Source organism: Adiantum capillus-veneris, chromosome 13, assembly GCF_014529385.1.
Source record: "Adiantum capillus-veneris isolate H3 chromosome 13, ASM1452938v2, whole genome shotgun sequence".
Classification (NCBI taxonomy): Eukaryota; Viridiplantae; Streptophyta; class Polypodiopsida; order Polypodiales; family Pteridaceae; genus Adiantum; species Adiantum capillus-veneris.
Genome location: NC_140943.1, coordinates 144,455,281 through 144,474,150, shown reverse-complemented (window position 1 = coordinate 144,474,150; position 18,870 = coordinate 144,455,281). Strand labels below are relative to the sequence as shown.

The window sequence follows — 18,870 nt, the reverse complement described above, 5'->3', positions numbered from 1 at the left end:
AGCTGCATTTTTTGTTTTGAGTCTTGTAAAGTTCTTGTGAGATGTTAGGAGTATTTTCCATACATTTAAAATATGGCAGTCATCTTTTGGCACTTACTTATCCATGATTTCACTTGATTGCATGCCTCATTGTCCTTCGACATGTGCGTTCCTATTCTTTCTCTCTCTAGTATAGTCATTTTTAGAGAGGAAAAGGCCATGGTAAAGCTTAACATTCATTTAAAGTAAAATTTGATGGCATACCTCTCCCTTGAAATCATGATCATCTTTGGCTATGCACTGATCAAGTGGAAGGTAGCCCATTTTGGCTTGGGATCCACATTTAAGCAAGAGTACTTTCCTTAAGCTAGATGGTAAGTCTAAAAGGAGTTTTGGCAATGTAATCATCACAAAACTTATTCCTTGAAAACATTAGAGTACACAAAGATAAATTTAATGCACATTGAGAGAAAGTAAACAGTGTAGTAGATTATTGAACATTTTATATATTGATATCTTAGTTTACATTTAAGTCATGAAGGCACTTGTAGTCTTGTAATAAAAGAATAGAATCCTTTTACTGGGATTCATGCATCCATTTAGCACCTTCAAGTGCATAATTTCTAAACGTAATCCACTACATATGTATTACCTTTCCAGTTTGGAGAATGTTGTCTTCATGTTTAAGGATAGCCTCAAATTGTAGGATCTCCTCTCGTTCATCAAACTCTGAAGGATCCTCTTCAATAGGGTCCATTGAAGGTGTACCCTTGAACAAATTAAGTAGACTCAAATGAATTGCATTGTTTATATTCCAATGCTCATGCAACTTGAGTCTATAAGTTGTTGTATCATTGATTCTTTCCAGAGTTTAGAATGGACCATAGTACCTCCTAGCGAGTTTATCATATAACTTTTGATGTCTTATGGATTTGCCTTGCCAATTCTTGCTTGTCTTATGAGATAATCGAGCCTTAAGGAATTCAAGCAAAACCTATTCTTCTTTCTTAAACTATAAAGGTCTTCTATGCTTATCAACTGCCCTTTTTTTCTTCTATTGTGATGCTTGAATAGCTTCTTTTATCCTTTGAGAATCTAACTTAATGGTACACACATTTTTATCAACTAAAAATATCTTTTGATGCATTTTTAAGATAGGTGGACGCTTGGGGCGGCCTTCAATTATCTCAAGAAATAACTTTCTGTAGAAGTATGCATTGTATTATTGTATGCAATTTCTACCAAAGGTAAGTAATAAGTATTTCTCCCATTGATTACCTTGGTCCTTCTCGCCAACATATTTTTTGAAAAGATAAAGAGTAGTCAGATTTGCAATTTCATTTTGACCAACCATTTAAGGATGATATGATGAAGAGAAATCAAGACGTGTGCCCATGTTTTCAAATACCCCCTCCAAAAGAGACTTGTTATACATGGATCTCTATCAGAGACTATTAAACTTAGCATACTATGGTACTTAAAAATTTGGCAAATGAACAAAGTATCCATGTGATGCAATTCAATAGCCTTTTTAATATGAATAAAATGAACATGTTTACTACATCAACCGATCATTGTCCAAAAGCCCGTATTTACATGTATGGACTCTGACAAGCCAAAGATAAAGTCCATAGATACACTCTCACATGGAGGTTTTGAGATTGGCAAAGATTGTAACAATCTAGGGGCCTTTTGTCTATCATACTTGATCATTTGATATACTATGCATTGCTTTATATAGTTTTGAATGTCATGCCGCATAGTGGACCAATAGAAATAAGGTTGTGGCTTGAATTCTATGGTTCCATGCATAAGGAGGTGCATGGGATTCATACATGTCATGGTTTTTGGCAAGGATCACCTTATAGGAACTATGGTGTTCAAGGAATTTGGTGGAGGTCTCTGCATCCATGAATACCATGCCCACATTCTGAAGAAAAGAAGGGGGGTTGAGCATGGGGGGCAACTTGCGCCAAGCCCGGGTGAGCAGATTGCAAATGGTGAAAGTTTTGTGGCTGTCAAGGGAGGAGGTGAAGTAGACAAGACCATCGGTGAAGTCAATAGGGATATGGTGCTCATTGCTGATGGAGAAGGAGGGTAAGGGGATGGAATACCAAGAGAGAGTGGAGGGGTCAAAGGAGCAAGCATCATCATAAGCGTGATCAGTGAACATGAGGAACCAAGGGGAGCACGGGGGAGGGGAGGAAGGGACAAAGGAGATGAAGGAGAGCCATTTGGAGTTGAGGGAGCGGCAATGAAGCCACGTGACGATGGGCACGTGGGCTACGATGTCCTCCAGTAGGTGTTCCGAAAGCTCGCCCCAAATGCAGGCCTCCTTTGCCCTTTTTTTTTTCTTCTTCTCAAGTTCTTCTTCTTCCCCGCACTGCACATGCCCACCATCACGCCCATTCACATTATCACCTCATAAAGTTGCACATTTTAACCAAAATGTGTTTGCAACCAAGTTTTTTTTTTTTTTTTGCAAAACTCACAATTGAGAGCGATTGTATTAGAATTTCATAGAGAAAATTACAGATCAACCTCAAGCTCATGCAGAGCCTTGAGGTTCTAAAATTACATCAGATTCAAGCTGACAAGCTTTTATCAAGAGCATGTTAAGGACTCGTACGAATGGCCCGGGTTCCCTTGAGCCAGTCATCTGCGTTATGACCTTTACCTATCACATACATAAGTTCCTCACTTTCTTGTACAATCATTGAGAAGCTAGCCACAGAAAGGTCGTTATCACAGACATGGCAGTTCCTAACCTTTCAGATATTATAAAAGAAGCAAAATCTAACAATTTAAGTACAAACAAGAAGGGTGGGACTTTGAGACATATCATTCTTGAAGAAGCCTATCTTCCATGTTCTTTGTATCCACTTGCACACCTTCCCCACCATTCCTCTAATAGTCGGAAAATCCATGAGAAGGTGTGCGAAAGGTTTACAACCAAGCTCACTGGGAAAAGTAAAAAAATCACATAAGAGATTCAAGGAGCGTTCTAAACCTTAGGGGGTGCACAAAAGCACGCAATCCTTTATGCACATTTGGTTCACATTGAACTTAGATGGAGGTTATATTAATTAGTGACATCATACCACCAATAGATGGGCTAGGGTCTTGTGGCCAAGCCTCTTGTCTTTGTGTTGGTAGGGTCAAGGGTTCAAAGCTCTCTATATATTTGGTGACATAAAGGTGATGGACAACAAGAGTTTTTAGGGGATTGAGGTTGCCCGCTCACTAGTTGGTCTAGAAATGAAATTTTTTCTCTTTGCTCCAACCACATCATGCATACACCCGCGCCCAAATTGTTCCACCCAGAAGTTTGAACACTACCTCAAATATGCCACCCTCATGACCAAAAGGGGGGCATTAGGCATAAGACAAGGAGATGCTTTTTTATTTCAAAGTAGTAGTCCTCGTGGTATTTTGGACTCTCTCTCTCTCTCTCTCTCTCTCTCTCTCTCTCTCTCTCTCTCTCTCTCTCTCTCTCTCTCTCTCTCTCTCTCTCTCTCTCTCTCTCTCTCCGCCCCTCGGGTCTTCTTCTCCTTGTCCTTCTCCTTCTCCACAACTCCTCTCCCTAGTCCCAAGCTTCTCATGATTGAAAATTGGTCGAGGTATGGCTTTGTCAATGTCGAGGAGCAACAATGGAGAAGGGAGTGCCGAGTGGAGTGCGTGCAATAGCTATGGTAAGCTCAATGCCTAATGGACTACTACTGCCCTTAATGTGTTAAGTGATGAGTAGCCATTGGTATGATTATGGGTGCACTGAGGGCTTAAGCACAACCTATGAGTAAAGAGAGATCCTAGGAAGACTATTGAGAAGGAGGCTAGACGACAAATGACGACCATCACATGCTGCAATTGACAAGCTTGTGAGGAGGCAAAGGAGCTTGGGCTTTACCACCTATTAATGAGTATTGATACTATGACAACATGGAGGACTCTTAGAGAGCCCTTCCCAAACACACCCATTGAGGACCCATATGCATGGAATGATAATGCAGAGAGGTTGTATGATGTCCCTGTGCCACCTCCAATGAGAGGCACACAAGCCACAACCTACCATCTCCACTTTGTTCGCCATAGGTATGGTATTATGAGCCATATGTCAACTATAGCACTCCTACAACACCACACATCTGGTGACCACAAAGGACTATAAAGTGAACACCTCATTTACACTACTGACAACATAGCCACATTGATTACACCTATCTTTGTAGACAATGGGAACATACCCTAGTTGAAAATTAGAGCAATAGTAGGAATTAGTAATTATCAGATCCAGTTACCACAATAACTTATTATTGCTATTCTGGAGTCTAGTTTTACTCTTTGTACTCTTTGGAATTTGCTATGAGCATTACTTGGCTCTCATGATTGTACTTTATACCAGTTGTACTCTCATTATCTGAATATACATTCCAATTTCAGTCTTAGTCTCTTGCTTCTATCTCCAGTTTAGTCATTGTATGTTCGTATATATGAAGTCTCTTTGAAGTCTGCTTGTCTGATCCGATCTGAATAACTCTAACACTCCAACTTGGAATAGCTGTCAGAAGTGACCATCTCATTCCAATCTTCAATATGGTTATTCTAGAGGGATTCCCAAAGGAGTGGACTAGACACACCATTGTGCCTATCTTTAAGTTGGGCGACTTGACACGTGGAATTAAAAGACCATTAGGATTGGCCACACCATGGTGAAACTCTATGGAGTAATACTCAAGGTAGAGCTTAGCTCATATGAAGAGAGGGAGGGACTCAAATCCTCTGGCTAGACAAGTTTCAGACAAACCTTCTCTACTTTAGATCACATCTTCGTTCTACACTGCCTTATTGACGGGGAAAATGCATGGAAGACGAGACTACATTGCTGCTTTATGGACTTTTGCAAAGCATTTGATACAACTTCATGTTAGACGCTCTTTCAATGCCTTCAAAGTTTGGATGTACCTTCATACATGACATGGGCTATATATGTTTTATATGAGTAGGTGACATGGACATTAGGATGCCTCAAAGGTTTATCAGAACTTTTTACTTGCACCACCAGTGTGAAGCAAGGATGCCCACTCTCCCTGACCCTCTTCAACATCTACATTTATGAGATCTTAGATTACATATTTGAGCTAGTGGCGAGGGTGCACATCTTGGAGGTACCGTAATACATATCATGCTTTATACGAACAACATTTCTTTGATTTGTGAGTCATAGGAGGGCTTACATTGACCCCTTGAGGCTCTTGACAACTTTTGTGCATAGAGAGGGCTAACAATGAACCTTAGAAAAACCAAGATCATGATCTTTCATACTTCCACAGAAGTCAAGAATGCGATAGTCTTTATGGTAGTAGGCTCACAAGTAGAGGTGGCGAAATCTTATGTATACTTGCGAGTCTTATTTTCTAGCCAAGCTTTAGTGTTTCATCGTGGCAAAGGCGGCTATAAATAGGCTCACTAGAGGATATGCGGATTTGGACAAACTATAGAGGAGATGTCACTAGGCACACTTTGAGAATCCTTGCACCAAGGGATGTCTCTTCGACACTTTAGTCACAATCTTTGATGTATGATGTAGCAGTATGGGTCCTTGAATTATCAGCGGCCTCATGGACACAGATTGAGAGACTACATATATATATGATATCAAGGTTTCTCAAGAACTAGGCCTCAACACCACATGACATCATTAGAAAAAAGTTAGCTACTTTGAGTTAGGATATGGAGCAAGCTTTTTGAAAGGGGGGTGGGGGGAGCCGATGCACCACTATTTCCACCCTCCTTGGCCAAGCTTCTCCTAATCTGCCACCCTCTATTCCTCCACCACCTCCACCTACCCCCTCTGATCCTCCCTATCCTCTATCACCTCTCTCTCTCTCTCTCTCTCTCTCTCTCTCTCTCTCTCTCTCTATATATATATATATATATATATATATATATATATAGTGTGTGTGTGTGTGTGTATTTGTGTGTACACACACACACACACACACACACACACACTTATTCACTTCACTTGGCTGAGATTGCTTGATCCGGCCATAATCTGCCAAAGACATTGTATGTTAGGAATTCTCACCTTTCTAGCATTTTTTTGATGCTAAGAAATTGCTTTAGTTTACTAACTTTCAGATGTTTAGGGTAAGCATCCCAATAAAAAGATGGGTCCTTGTTTAGGGACCCATCGACCCCCTAAAAATAACACATGCCTAAGCTAGGGCTACGCCATCGCAAAGCGAATACTGTGGTGGTTCTCGCGTTGGAGATAAAATCTTAGGCTTCAGATCTTGCTTGAACCTTGTTGGCCGAATTTCCCTCATTGGGCCCTTGGCAGGCAGCCCTTTGGCACCCATTTTTTTAACACGTGATTCCATAATGTGGCTTGATCTCCCTTCTCAGTCATCAGAAAGTGATGGCGTTACTGTTTGCAGGTAGGGACTATGGAGACCTTTTGAATGAGCCCCTCATCTTCAAAAATGATGTAGCAACGATTGCGCTTTTGCTTGCCCAACTTGGGCGCACCTAGACCGGGACTTCTACCCTATGGTTGTTGACTTACGTTGGGTAGATGGAGCTTGTGGAGTAATACCATGAGTCTTTACCTTGCACTTCTCTCAATAGGTGAAATTGGCTTATGTTTTACTTATTGGAGCTGATGGTTATATTTTATTGTTGGTGATTACCATGAGTCTTTGCTTGGTGCTTCTACCTATGTTCAGAGATTTCTTCTAATGCTTGGATCATGCTAATGGTTATGTAGTGTACTCTGAGTTTCTCATGTTGAAAAATACCCAAGATTACCCTTTTGTTGGATTCTCACTAGAATGGCTTGCCCGTTTTTTAATCAAGTTTTCCCTTGGTAACTCTTAGTATGCTCTGAGCGGAACTATTGACGAACTCTGAGTGGCGCTGGATACTCCCTTTAAAACAAAGAAGATGATGGGTCATGTAAACTTAAATTTGGCCTAAATTATTCTCTCCCATGGCTCTTTGATTTGTGTAGTTTGAGTTGCTAGATCTTTTGCACAGATTCGCACTCCCCTCTCTGCCTGATGCTACATCACTGCCCGATGCTACATCGCATGGCCATTTCCCTTCTCCCTGCTGTATGGTGCTTCGACATCACCCAGGTCTTAGAGCTCTTGAAAGTGATAAGAGAACTTCAAAGTGTTGGGACCATTGCATGAGGCCTAATAAAGTTTAGGGAATTTTTAGACACTTTATACCACTTTGAAGTACTTTGTTAGTGCTTCAAAGTGTAGAAAAGTGTTTCAAAGTGCTTAAGAGAGTCTCTAAAGAATTTGACACCACTTTAAAGTACTTGAAATAACTTTAATGTGCTTTTTTGTATAAGAACTCACATGCACTTCACAACACTATGAAGTACTTGAAGCAATCCATAATTTTCTTTTGTTTTTGACTTTTACAGACAAGAGATCTCAAAATGGAAAGGACGCTATGTGAGGTTAGAAGGTAGTCCACCTTCATAGAGAAGCCCTGAATTTTTTTGAAGAGAGAGGGTAGGACCCTTCTAGTGCCTACTCCACATTCCAAGTCTATCTTAAGTGCCGAGTCTGTTGTAACTGTGAAAATTGTGCTGCCTATGGCCAAGTGCTATCGGGAAAACATGCGATTGGGTTTTTTACCTGTCGTGTGTCCTCAAGTACCATCCCTTCTGCTTTTCTATTGTCTATGTGACTGAGCCCAAGTGCATTGTGCCATATTGTCAATGGGAGATACATGTTGTTGCAAGATGTTGGGCACTTGGAAAAGTGCATGAGGAACCTATAGGTAAGTTGTTGAGTTCCTAGAACAGAAATCATGCTCCTTTATTATGTATACTAAATATGTGGTATGCGTCAAGTGAGCCATTGGCTGACAAGGGATGTGAAATAGGAATTTCCACATCATATATGCACGATTTGTACTAGATCTTTGACCTGGATGCCATGCTGAGGAAGTACAAGACCTTTGAGGGTGGAAAAATTGATGATCTTGGTGATGGAGAGATGCTCAAGGAGACACATCATTTTGCAAGCAACAAAGGTAATGGTGGTTTTGTCTACTTGTTATCCTCCTATCTTTGATTCATAGTCAGATTATTCATTGTGATCACTATATATTGTTACCATACATCTATTGGTAGTGATGTGTGTGAACACTTAGGTACGTTGGGGCATTTTTTCCTTCACTAGGAGGTTTTTTCCCGCATGCATTGTATACATGCCCATCACTCTAGGGCTATCTTATCTTTCATTGTGCACTAATAACTTTGTTGCGCAACTTAATCTTCTTTGCTTCTCTAAGCTGTGTCTCTCTCTCTCTCTCTCTCTCTCTCTATATATATATATATATATATATATATATATATATATAGTGTGTGTGTGTGTGTATTTGTGTGTACACACACACACACACACTTATTCACTTCACTTGGCTGAGATTGCTTGATCCGGCCATAATCTGCCAAAGACATTGTATGTTAGGAATTCTCACCTTTCTAGCATTTTTTTGATGCTAAGAAATTGCTTTAGTTTACTAACTTTCAGATGTTTAGGGTAAGCATCCCAATAAAAAGATGGGTCCTTGTTTAGGGACCCATCGACCCCCTAAAAATAACACATGCCTAAGCTAGGGCTACGCCATCGCAAAGCGAATACTGTGGTGGTTCTCGCGTTGGAGATAAAATCTTAGGCTTCAGATCTTGCTTGAACCTTGTTGGCCGAATTTCCCTCATTGGGCCCTTGGCAGGCAGCCCTTTGGCACCCATTTTTTTAACACGTGATTCCATAATGTGGCTTGATCTCCCTTCTCAGTCATCAGAAAGTGATGGCGTTACTGTTTGCAGGTAGGGACTATGGAGACCTTTTGAATGAGCCCCTCATCTTCAAAAATGATGTAGCAACGATTGCGCTTTTGCTTGCCCAACTTGGGCGCACCTAGACCGGGACTTCTACCCTATGGTTGTTGACTTACGTTGGGTAGATGGAGCTTGTGGAGTAATACCATGAGTCTTTACCTTGCACTTCTCTCAATAGGTGAAATTGGCTTATGTTTTACTTATTGGAGCTGATGGTTATATTTTATTGTTGGTGATTACCATGAGTCTTTGCTTGGTGCTTCTACCTATGTTCAGAGATTTCTTCTAATGCTTGGATCATGCTAATGGTTATGTAGTGTACTCTGAGTTTCTCATGTTGAAAAATACCCAAGATTACCCTTTTGTTGGATTCTCACTAGAATGGCTTGCCCGTTTTTTAATCAAGTTTTCCCTTGGTAACTCTTAGTATGCTCTGAGCGGAACTATTGACGAACTCTGAGTGGCGCTGGATACTCCCTTTAAAACAAAGAAGATGATGGGTCATGTAAACTTAAATTTGGCCTAAATTATTCTCTCCCATGGCTCTTTGATTTGTGTAGTTTGAGTTGCTAGATCTTTTGCACAGATTCGCACTCCCCTCTCTGCCTGATGCTACATCACTGCCCGATGCTACATCGCATGGCCATTTCCCTTCTCCCTGCTGTATGGTGCTTCGACATCACCCAGGTCTTAGAGCTCTTGAAAGTGATAAGAGAACTTCAAAGTGTTGGGACCATTGCATGAGGCCTAATAAAGTTTAGGGAATTTTTAGACACTTTATACCACTTTGAAGTACTTTGTTAGTGCTTCAAAGTGTAGAAAAGTGTTTCAAAGTGCTTAAGAGAGTCTCTAAAGAATTTGACACCACTTTAAAGTACTTGAAATAACTTTAATGTGCTTTTTTGTATAAGAACTCACATGCACTTCACAACACTATGAAGTACTTGAAGCAATCCATAATTTTCTTTTGTTTTTGACTTTTACAGACAAGAGATCTCAAAATGGAAAGGACGCTATGTGAGGTTAGAAGGTAGTCCACCTTCATAGAGAAGCCCTGAATTTTTTTGAAGAGAGAGGGTAGGACCCTTCTAGTGCCTACTCCACATTCCAAGTCTATCTTAAGTGCCGAGTCTGTTGTAACTGTGAAAATTGTGCTGCCTATGGCCAAGTGCTATCGGGAAAACATGCGATTGGGTTTTTTACCTGTCGTGTGTCCTCAAGTACCATCCCTTCTGCTTTTCTATTGTCTATGTGACTGAGCCCAAGTGCATTGTGCCATATTGTCAATGGGAGATACATGTTGTTGCAAGATGTTGGGCACTTGGAAAAGTGCATGAGGAACCTATAGGTAAGTTGTTGAGTTCCTAGAACAGAAATCATGCTCCTTTATTATGTATACTAAATATGTGGTATGCGTCAAGTGAGCCATTGGCTGACAAGGGATGTGAAATAGGAATTTCCACATCATATATGCACGATTTGTACTAGATCTTTGACCTGGATGCCATGCTGAGGAAGTACAAGACCTTTGAGGGTGGAAAAATTGATGATCTTGGTGATGGAGAGATGCTCAAGGAGACACATCATTTTGCAAGCAACAAAGGTAATGGTGGTTTTGTCTACTTGTTATCCTCCTATCTTTGATTCATAGTCAGATTATTCATTGTGATCACTATATATTGTTACCATACATCTATTGGTAGTGATGTGTGTGAACACTTAGGTACGTTGGGGCATTTTTTCCTTCACTAGGAGGTTTTTTCCCGCATGCATTGTATACATGCCCATCACTCTAGGGCTATCTTATCTTTCATTGTGCACTAATAACTTTGTTGCGCAACTTAATCTTCTTTGCTTCTCTAAGCTGTGTGTGTTTCCTTGCAACCCTATTTCCAACGATTGGTATCAAAGCAAGCTCTGTCCTCCCGTGTATTGTCGCCATGTTTATATATGCCCATCACTCTAGGTATATCTTATATTTCATTGTGCACTAAGAAATACATACTCTTTGTTGCACGACTTAAGCTTCTTTGTCTTCTCTAAGCTATGTGTGTCTCCTTGCAACCCTATTTCCAACGATTGGTATCAAAGCAAGCTCTGTCCTCCCGCGTATTGTCGCCAACATTGCGAACACACCCCTGCTCACTTTCTCTGATTTTTGGGTGAGCTTTGGTGAGCTCAAGTTTTCCATTCGGGCTCGTTTTGGTCTCTGTTTCCACTACAAGCAGTACTTCACATGCAATTTTTTCCTTTTGTGCATAATTTTTTCAGTGCCATTTTTGCATAATAGGTGTCTTACAATCTTCTTCGGGTTCGTGTTAGTCCTGCTTCATTTCTCCTCTTTTTGGGTAGTTTTCACATCAAGTGTAGGCATTCACCATGGTTGACAAAATAACATAAATGTGTTCAAGATGTTTGCTGCTGAGGGTAAATTGGATGGGGGCGATTACCCATTGTGGCCTTACATGATACAACACGTTCTTGTGTCAAAGAGCATTTGGAATGTTGTGCAAGGCATTGATGTACACCCTAGTTTTGAGGATACAAGTGATATTGAGGATGTTGTAGGTTTTGGTGGCAAGGTTGCTGCTACTAGAGCTATTTTGCCAATTGAGCAAGCTCATTGGGATGTTAGATATGCACATGCTCATGCATTAATTGCATTTTCTATGAAGCACACCATTACTCCTCATATTCTCTCGGCTAAATCAACTAAACATGCTTGGGATATTTTGGATGGTCTTTAAGCAAGTCGCAATGAGGCTAAAATTGCATTGTTGCGTAAAGAGGTGGAATCGAAGATTATGCATGAGGAAGATGGCATGGACACTTTCCTTGCTGGTATCAAGGATATCAATAAGCAACTTATTTCTGCAAGCGAAGTCATTTTTGACATTTCTCTTGTGTAGAGTGTCCTTGATGCTTTGCCAGATTCTTACCATACTTTTACTAGTACTTGGAGACTTATGACCCAAGGAAATGCTGAAGTTGTCAAGTTTGATGCATTATGCATGTTGTTGTTGCAAGAGTCACTTTCAAGAAAAAACGGGGCTAAATAGCATGCAGCTGAACATGACTTTATTGCTGCTCAAAGAAAAGTAGTAACAGCAATGTAGCCACTTCTCATCGTTCTTCGACGAGTGGAAATCACTTGTTTCCAATGCTTCTGTTGGCAACCCTCATCTAGGAATTCTGGTGAAAAGGGCAAAAATAAGATGTGTTTCCATCATTGTAAAGCTAATGATCACTTAATCAAGCAATGTCCTAAATTGAAGGCAAAAGAGGCTAAGACGAAAGAGGCTGGTTTCACTACAAGTGCATGAATTGGAGAATCTTGTGTGAAAGGAGATTGTGATGCTGATGTAGATGCAGAATGGGCTTTTAGTATAGAGTGCACTTATAAACCTTCTGTCCACATGATGCATGTATGTCAGTTGCTGTAGATTTATATGTGTGGTACTTTGATAGTGGTGCTACAAAGCACATTACCTCACATTGTGATTTGTTTACCTCTCTCAAGACTATCCCTCATGGGAATATAATCACTTGTGCCAACAACACCTCTTATCCTATCCAGGGAGTTGCTGATGTGAATGGCAATTCTTTTACACTTGTTGATGTACTTTATGTACTTGGGAAAAGAAACTTTTGTTTTTATCTGCACTTGCTAGACTTGGTCTTGTTGTGAAATTTGTGGATGAAAAATGTACAATTCATGATCTCAATTTTGGTGATAAAATGGTTGTATTTGTAATTTTATGTCGTGGGCTGTATAAGCTCACTTTGTATGACAAGTTTGGGTAGAATTTTGCAAATGCAGTTGTGGATTCATAGGTTGTTTCAAAGGCAAAACTTTGGCAGGCACACTTTGGACATCTGAATTTTGCAATTTTGCTTCGTTTGCAAAAATCTGATATGGTTGCTTCTTTGCTACCTCTTGAAGCACATGTGAATCATGTTTGTGAAGGCTATATTTTGGATAAGATGTAACATTCAAAGTTTCCAAAGGATGGTTTAGTAAGGGATACATGTAGATTGCAGCTTGTGCGTAGTGATGTTTGTGGGCCTATGCAAACTCCGTCCTTAGGGAATTACCTATACTATGTGACTTTCATTGATGATTACTCAAGGCATGCATGGGTGTATCCTCTTAAAGCTAAGTCTGAAGAATTTATGTGCTTCAGACAATTTTTGGCTATGTCTCCAAATGTACTATGGGCACCCTCCATTCGGATCGAGGGGGGGAGTATATGCCTCATGAGTTTAATGCATTTTTGGTTAGTCGTGGGATAAGACACCAACGTACAGTGCCGTATACACCTAAGCAAAATGGTGTTGCTGAAAGATAAAATAGGTTGCTTATAAAAATAGCATGATATAGGGTCAAGAGTCAAGTTTTTCCACATTCATTTTGGCTTGAGGCCGTGATGTGTGCTACTTATGTACTTAATAGGTAACCTAGAAAAGCTTTGAAGTCTATGACTCCTTATGAAGCATGGCACAATAGGAAGCCATCTATTAATCACATACACATTTTTGGTTGTTTGGCTTATGCTTTGGTGCCACAAACATAGCATAGAAAATTGGACGATAAGGCTATCAAATGCATTTTTGTTGGTTATAGTACTATGTGTTTGTTTTGTTCATCCTTTGCTGTCATGTACTAGAGATAGTAATGTAAGCACAAGGGACATTTATGACAGGTTGTTGCCACTTTTTAGTGGTGGAAACTTGAATGTAAGTTCCAATGAGTCAAATGTACAACCTATGGGGGTTTCAAAAAATGTTACGGATCAACCAATTTCTGATGCTGATGTACATTATGTGGGAAGGGCTAAGAAAGAGTAGGCTAGAGGTATGCCAAAATGGATGGTGCATACTTTGCATGATAGTAAATTGGATGTACCTTTGTCTAGTTGTACTCATTGAGGTTCTCGCCATGCATCTTATGCATCAGATTGTTATGCTTTGATGATTTCTAGCTTATGTGATATAGATCTTTTGATGAAGCACATAATTCAAAAATTTGGATGGCTGCCATGCAATCAATATATGATGCACTTTTAGAAAATGACATATGGAATTTCTGTGATTTCCGTCCTTGCAAAAATGCCATTGGTACAAAGTGGGTTCACAAGTTGAAATGTAAGCCAGATGGTGAGATTGATTGCTTGTTACTATGTGCATTGGTAGCTCATTATGGACGAGATATACATCAATCAAAAATTGTTACTAATTTCTTGAATGGTGACATATTTGAGGAAGTTTATGTAGCACAACCTCGTGATTTTGTCAAGAAAGGACAAGAGGACAATGTGTGCAAATGTAAGAAAGATTTTTATGGGTTGAAGCAGTCTCCTCGTGCTTGGTATGAGAAAGCTTACACTCATTTGTTGTCCTATATGTGGATAATTTGTCGATCACTAGTCTGATGGGACACACACTACTGAATTTAAGGCTGATTTGAATGCTACTTTCAAGATGAAAGATTTGGGATTGCTGCATCATTACTTGGTCATACAATTTAAGCAGTGTGATGATGGTATTGCCCTTGTGTCAAACATGTTACATAGAGACATTGCTATGTAAGTTTTGACTTGAGGGCTGCAAGCCTATTATCACTCCCATGGAAATAGATTTGAAGTTGAGTCTTCATTATGCTGGTGATTTTGCTGATGTCTCTCTTTACCAAATTGCTGTTGGATGCCTCATTTATGTATGCAATACGAGGCTAGATATTCAGTTTGTAGTCTCACACATCAACAGATTTATGCATAGCCTAGGGTTTAAGCATTTGCAGGTTGTTAAGTGGATCTTTTGCTACTTGAGTGACACTTTACATCTTGGGTTGTTTGATCCCAAGGTGGGATCATTGCCGCCAAATTTACATGCTTTTTCATACTCGGATTGGGCTGGTTGTTATGACACGCGAGTGTCTACGAGTGGTTTTGTTTCATGTTGGGTAGTTCATGCATATCATGGTTGAGTAAGAAGCAACCTACTGTGGCCACTTCTAGTTTGTGAGGCTAAGTACAAGGCAGTCTTTATAAATACATTTGAGTGTGTATGGCTTAGACACCTTGTGGTTGATTTGTGTGTTGGACAAGACACTGCCAATATCATCTACATTGACAGTCAGAGCACATTGGAACGTGCAAGGAACCTAGTTTTTCATGCTTGCACAAAGCACATTGAGGTGCATTATCAATATGTCAGGGAGACACTCTCAAAGGAAATGTCAACCCGGCTTTTATGTGCCAACACATGATAACCTTGCAAATCTTTTCACAAAGGCATTGTCTTGTGAGAAGTTCAAAGCTTTCCAAAAAGCTTTGGGCTTACTTCTCTTTGTGGATTGATCATGTCCTCAGGGCATGACACTTTCCTATGCTCTATGTTCCAGCTCTCATTCACCACATCACTCGCAGGAGGGATTTATACCATACATATGTGGTAGTGATGTGTGTGAACACACTTAGGACCGTCGGGGCATTTTTTCCCTCACCAAGAGGTCTTTCCCCATGTGCATTGTATATACGCCCATCACTCTAGGGCTATCTTATCTTTTTTTGTGCACTAAGAAATACATACTCTTTGTTGTATGCATGAGCTTCTTTGTCTTCTCCAATCTGTGTGTGTTTCCTCACAATCCTATTTCCAACATTTACTACCCTCACTCCTAACTTGCCATACTATAGCAAACCTAGCTATAGATATTGATAAGGGCTGAGGAGTTGGATTCTAAAATGGATGTATCCCTGTCATTTGTTGCAGGGGAGTTGCAAAAGAAAAGAGAGAAGCAAGTGGAGGATGGGCTAGCCCGTGACCCCAAAAAAAGTACTAGAACATACTTCCCCCAAAAACCAGAGCATGCAAGAAGCTTTATCTTCTTCAAAGCTTCTTGCAGCTTTGTGTCTTTTTTTTCATGCTATTGTATTGTCTCCCGACGACAATATAATATATAAGTGTTCTCTTCATTTTTTTCCATGCGTTCTGTAGTTAAAATTGTTGGAAATAGGGTTTCAAGGAAACACACACAGCTTGGAGAAGACGACGAAGTTGAGGGCACACAAGAGAGAGCAATAATACTTAGTGTGCAATGGAAAGATAAGCTAGCCCTAGAGTGATGGGCATATATACAATGCATGGGGGGCGGGGGGACCCTCTTAGTGAGGGAAAAAAAACCTTGACGATCCTAAGTGTGTTCACACACATCACTACCACATATGTACGGTAACAAATCCCCCCTGCAAGTGATGTGGTGAATGAGAGCTGGCACATAGAGTATAGGAATGTGCCATGCCCTCATGACATGATTAATCCACAAAGGGAAGTAAGCCCAAAGCTTTGAACTTCTCACTAGACAAGGCCTTTGTGAAAATATCTTCAAGGTTGTCCTGTGTTGACACATAAGACAAGTTGATCTCTCCTGCTAAGAGTCTCTCCTGACATAGTGATAATGCACCTTAATGTGCTTTTAGTGAGCATGAAAAGTTGGGCTCCTCACAACTACCAATAAGCTTTGACTGTCAGTGTAGATGATGGTGGTAGTGTCTTGTCCAATACCCAAATTAGCCATATGGCGTCCGATCCATACACATTGAATTGTAGCTGTGAAGACTGCCCTGTATTCAGCCTCTGGAAGTTGCCACATTAGGTTGCTTCGTGCTTAACCATGGTATGCATGAGCTATCAAGCATGAAGCAAACACCAATTGTGGACACTCGCATGTCATAACAACCAGCCCACTCCGAGTCCACAAAAGCATGTACATCTGGTGGCAATGATCCTGTTAGTAGTAGGCTAACTCAGATAACATTTTTCGGAGCTTTTATTGTAACAACACTTATTATTTCAATGAATCCGGAATGTAGTAACTCCTACTTTCCAGATAAACAGTGTAATTGATGAGCCGGGGCTACAAGCTTCCAGATTGTATCAACCTATCTTTAGTAAAAGCTCCCAGATTATTAATTTTGACCACAGAAACCTTGGCTAAGGTATAAAAGGCAATTTTTGTAAGTTTTTGGATAATGAAACACAGTGTGAGCTAATAGCGCTCACTTGTCTCCTTCTTGCACTTCCTACTCCCCTCACATTGCAGTGTCCTTTGTTGCGTTGCAACCGTAGGTAAGAGCTCTACGCATTGACATTTCCATGGTAATCCGTCGCTTTTGGTGTCATTTACCCACAACCTAATTTCATCATAAGTAGGAAGTTAAGCTTAAAAATCATAAAATAAGTATAGGCAGAGTATTGGGGCATCAATGCTAAGCATTTAGATGCATTTTGGGTCGAAAACGACTAGGTCAAAAACTCACTGTTGTTAATAATTGTGATTTTTGCACTTGACCTAAAGTGAGATTTGAAACCATAAGCATGTGTGCTTAGGTCTTATAAACATGTCCTAGAATTTTTGTAACGTTCGGATGTCATTTGATGCTGTAACGGTTACGATTTGTTTGTCGATGAGAGACTAGCTTTTGGTGATTTCTTTCATTTGAGTGTAGCTTGAGATAGATGTGAGTTGTCTCTTGTTTTCCAAGAGATTGACAACCTCTTATAGCCTCTATGCACTAGTCGAGTCAGCTTCATTCCATGGATTGACAATTATATTGGTAGTTCTCACTATGTCTGCAATAAGATAGGAGTGAGGTTAGACACCCGTCCCACATTTGGCGCCGCTGCCTGGGAAACTTAGGGAAAAACACGAGTGTTTTGTGTAGTTGTCCTTTAACTTCCTCTACGATCACCTAGAGTCAAAACTTTCTCTTTAAGATTGCATAGCTTAAGATTGTCGTCATTTGCTATGTAGAGGTAGCTTGGAAGAAAGTGTACTTGCTAAGTACCTTTTAGGACTGTAGGATTAAATTAGGATTTTGAGAATGATTGATGGAAAAAACAAGTCTTAAGACCAAGGCTAAACAAAACATTAAAAACAAGAAAATGAGTGTTTGTGGACACTTTCCACAACCCCATTGCAGTAGAATGTAGGAGTAGGGTAAGGAGAATCTGAGGTGGATCTCAGAACATTGCTCTCTCTAGAAGAATCAGTTGTGAGTTGTTTACATGAAGCTGCAAAATTTCAGGTCTACAGCTAGAAACAGCACCAGAAGACTAATTACCCTGCTTTCGAAGTAAAGAGGCTTATAACTTCTCCCCAACTTTTGTAGCAACACTGCTCCAATGGCCATTTGTCCCACCGTCATGGCAATATAGAAGTCATCCTCTTGGTTGGGAGGGCACACTATAGGTAGCTGACATAGAATACCTTTCACTTTGTCAAATGCTTCTTGAGCTTCCTCATCCCATTGAAATCCGTGAACTTGTTGAGCCCTTTTCTGAAGAGGGTAAACATACTAAGACAACACCCAAAAGAAATGAGACAAATAGTTTAACTTATGCACAAACGATGCCAACCCTGTCGCATTGATGGGAGGCTCCATGAGAACCAATGCCTTCACCTTCTCTGGATCTGCTTCTATTCCATTCTGTGATACCACATGACCCAACAACTGAGCCCTTGGTTGTTCCAACTTGCACTTCTTTGGGATCAATTGCCCTCCTTCTTCATCTAGCCTTTGAAAGCACACCCTCAGCTTTGACAAATGTTCCGCCCTGGAACTATAACAACCAATGTCATCCATAAAAACTGTGATGAACTCACCCAAGTATGGCCTGAACACCTTGTTCATCCAGGCTTGAAATGTAGCATACTCATTTAGTAGTCCAAAAGGCATTTTGTAGTAGGCAAAGCACCCCCATGGAGAGATGAAGGTAGTCTTCAACTGATCCTCCAAAGCAATACCAATCTAAAAATACCCTGAAGAACCATCCATGATAGAATAGCGTTCATGTCTGGCAACCTAGTTTAGAATCTCATCCTGAAATGGCAGAGGGTAATGATTCCACTTGGTAGCAGCATTCAAAGGCTTATAGTCTACACATACCCGCCTTTTCCTATTCTTCTTTGGAGTAATGACAACAGGAGAAACCCACTCAAACTCTTTCATTGGATAGAT

At 40.4% G+C, this 18,870-nt stretch overlaps 1 protein-coding gene across 1 annotated transcript; it reads left to right on the top strand.

Moving 5' to 3' along the window:
• The first annotated feature begins 1,852 nt into the window (after positions 1–1,852).
• Positions 1,853–2,281, top strand: LOC147445010 (uncharacterized). The gene is made up of 2 exons (XM_086527985.1): positions 1,853–2,076; positions 2,146–2,281. Exons 1-2 carry the CDS (start codon positions 1,853–1,855, stop codon positions 2,279–2,281), a joined length of 360 nt encoding a protein of 119 aa, XP_086384111.1.
• The last annotated feature ends 16,589 nt before the right edge of the window (positions 2,282–18,870 follow it).

Coding starts and splice junctions, on each gene's coding strand:
- LOC147445010 (XM_086527985.1), top strand. CDS start 1,853: ATGGTGTTCAAGGAATTTGGTGGAGGTCTCTGCATCCATGAATACCAT. Junction 2,077..2,145: donor ATTGCTGATGGAGAAGGAGG/GTAAGGGGATGG, acceptor AAGCGTGATCAG/TGAACATGAGGAACCAAGGG.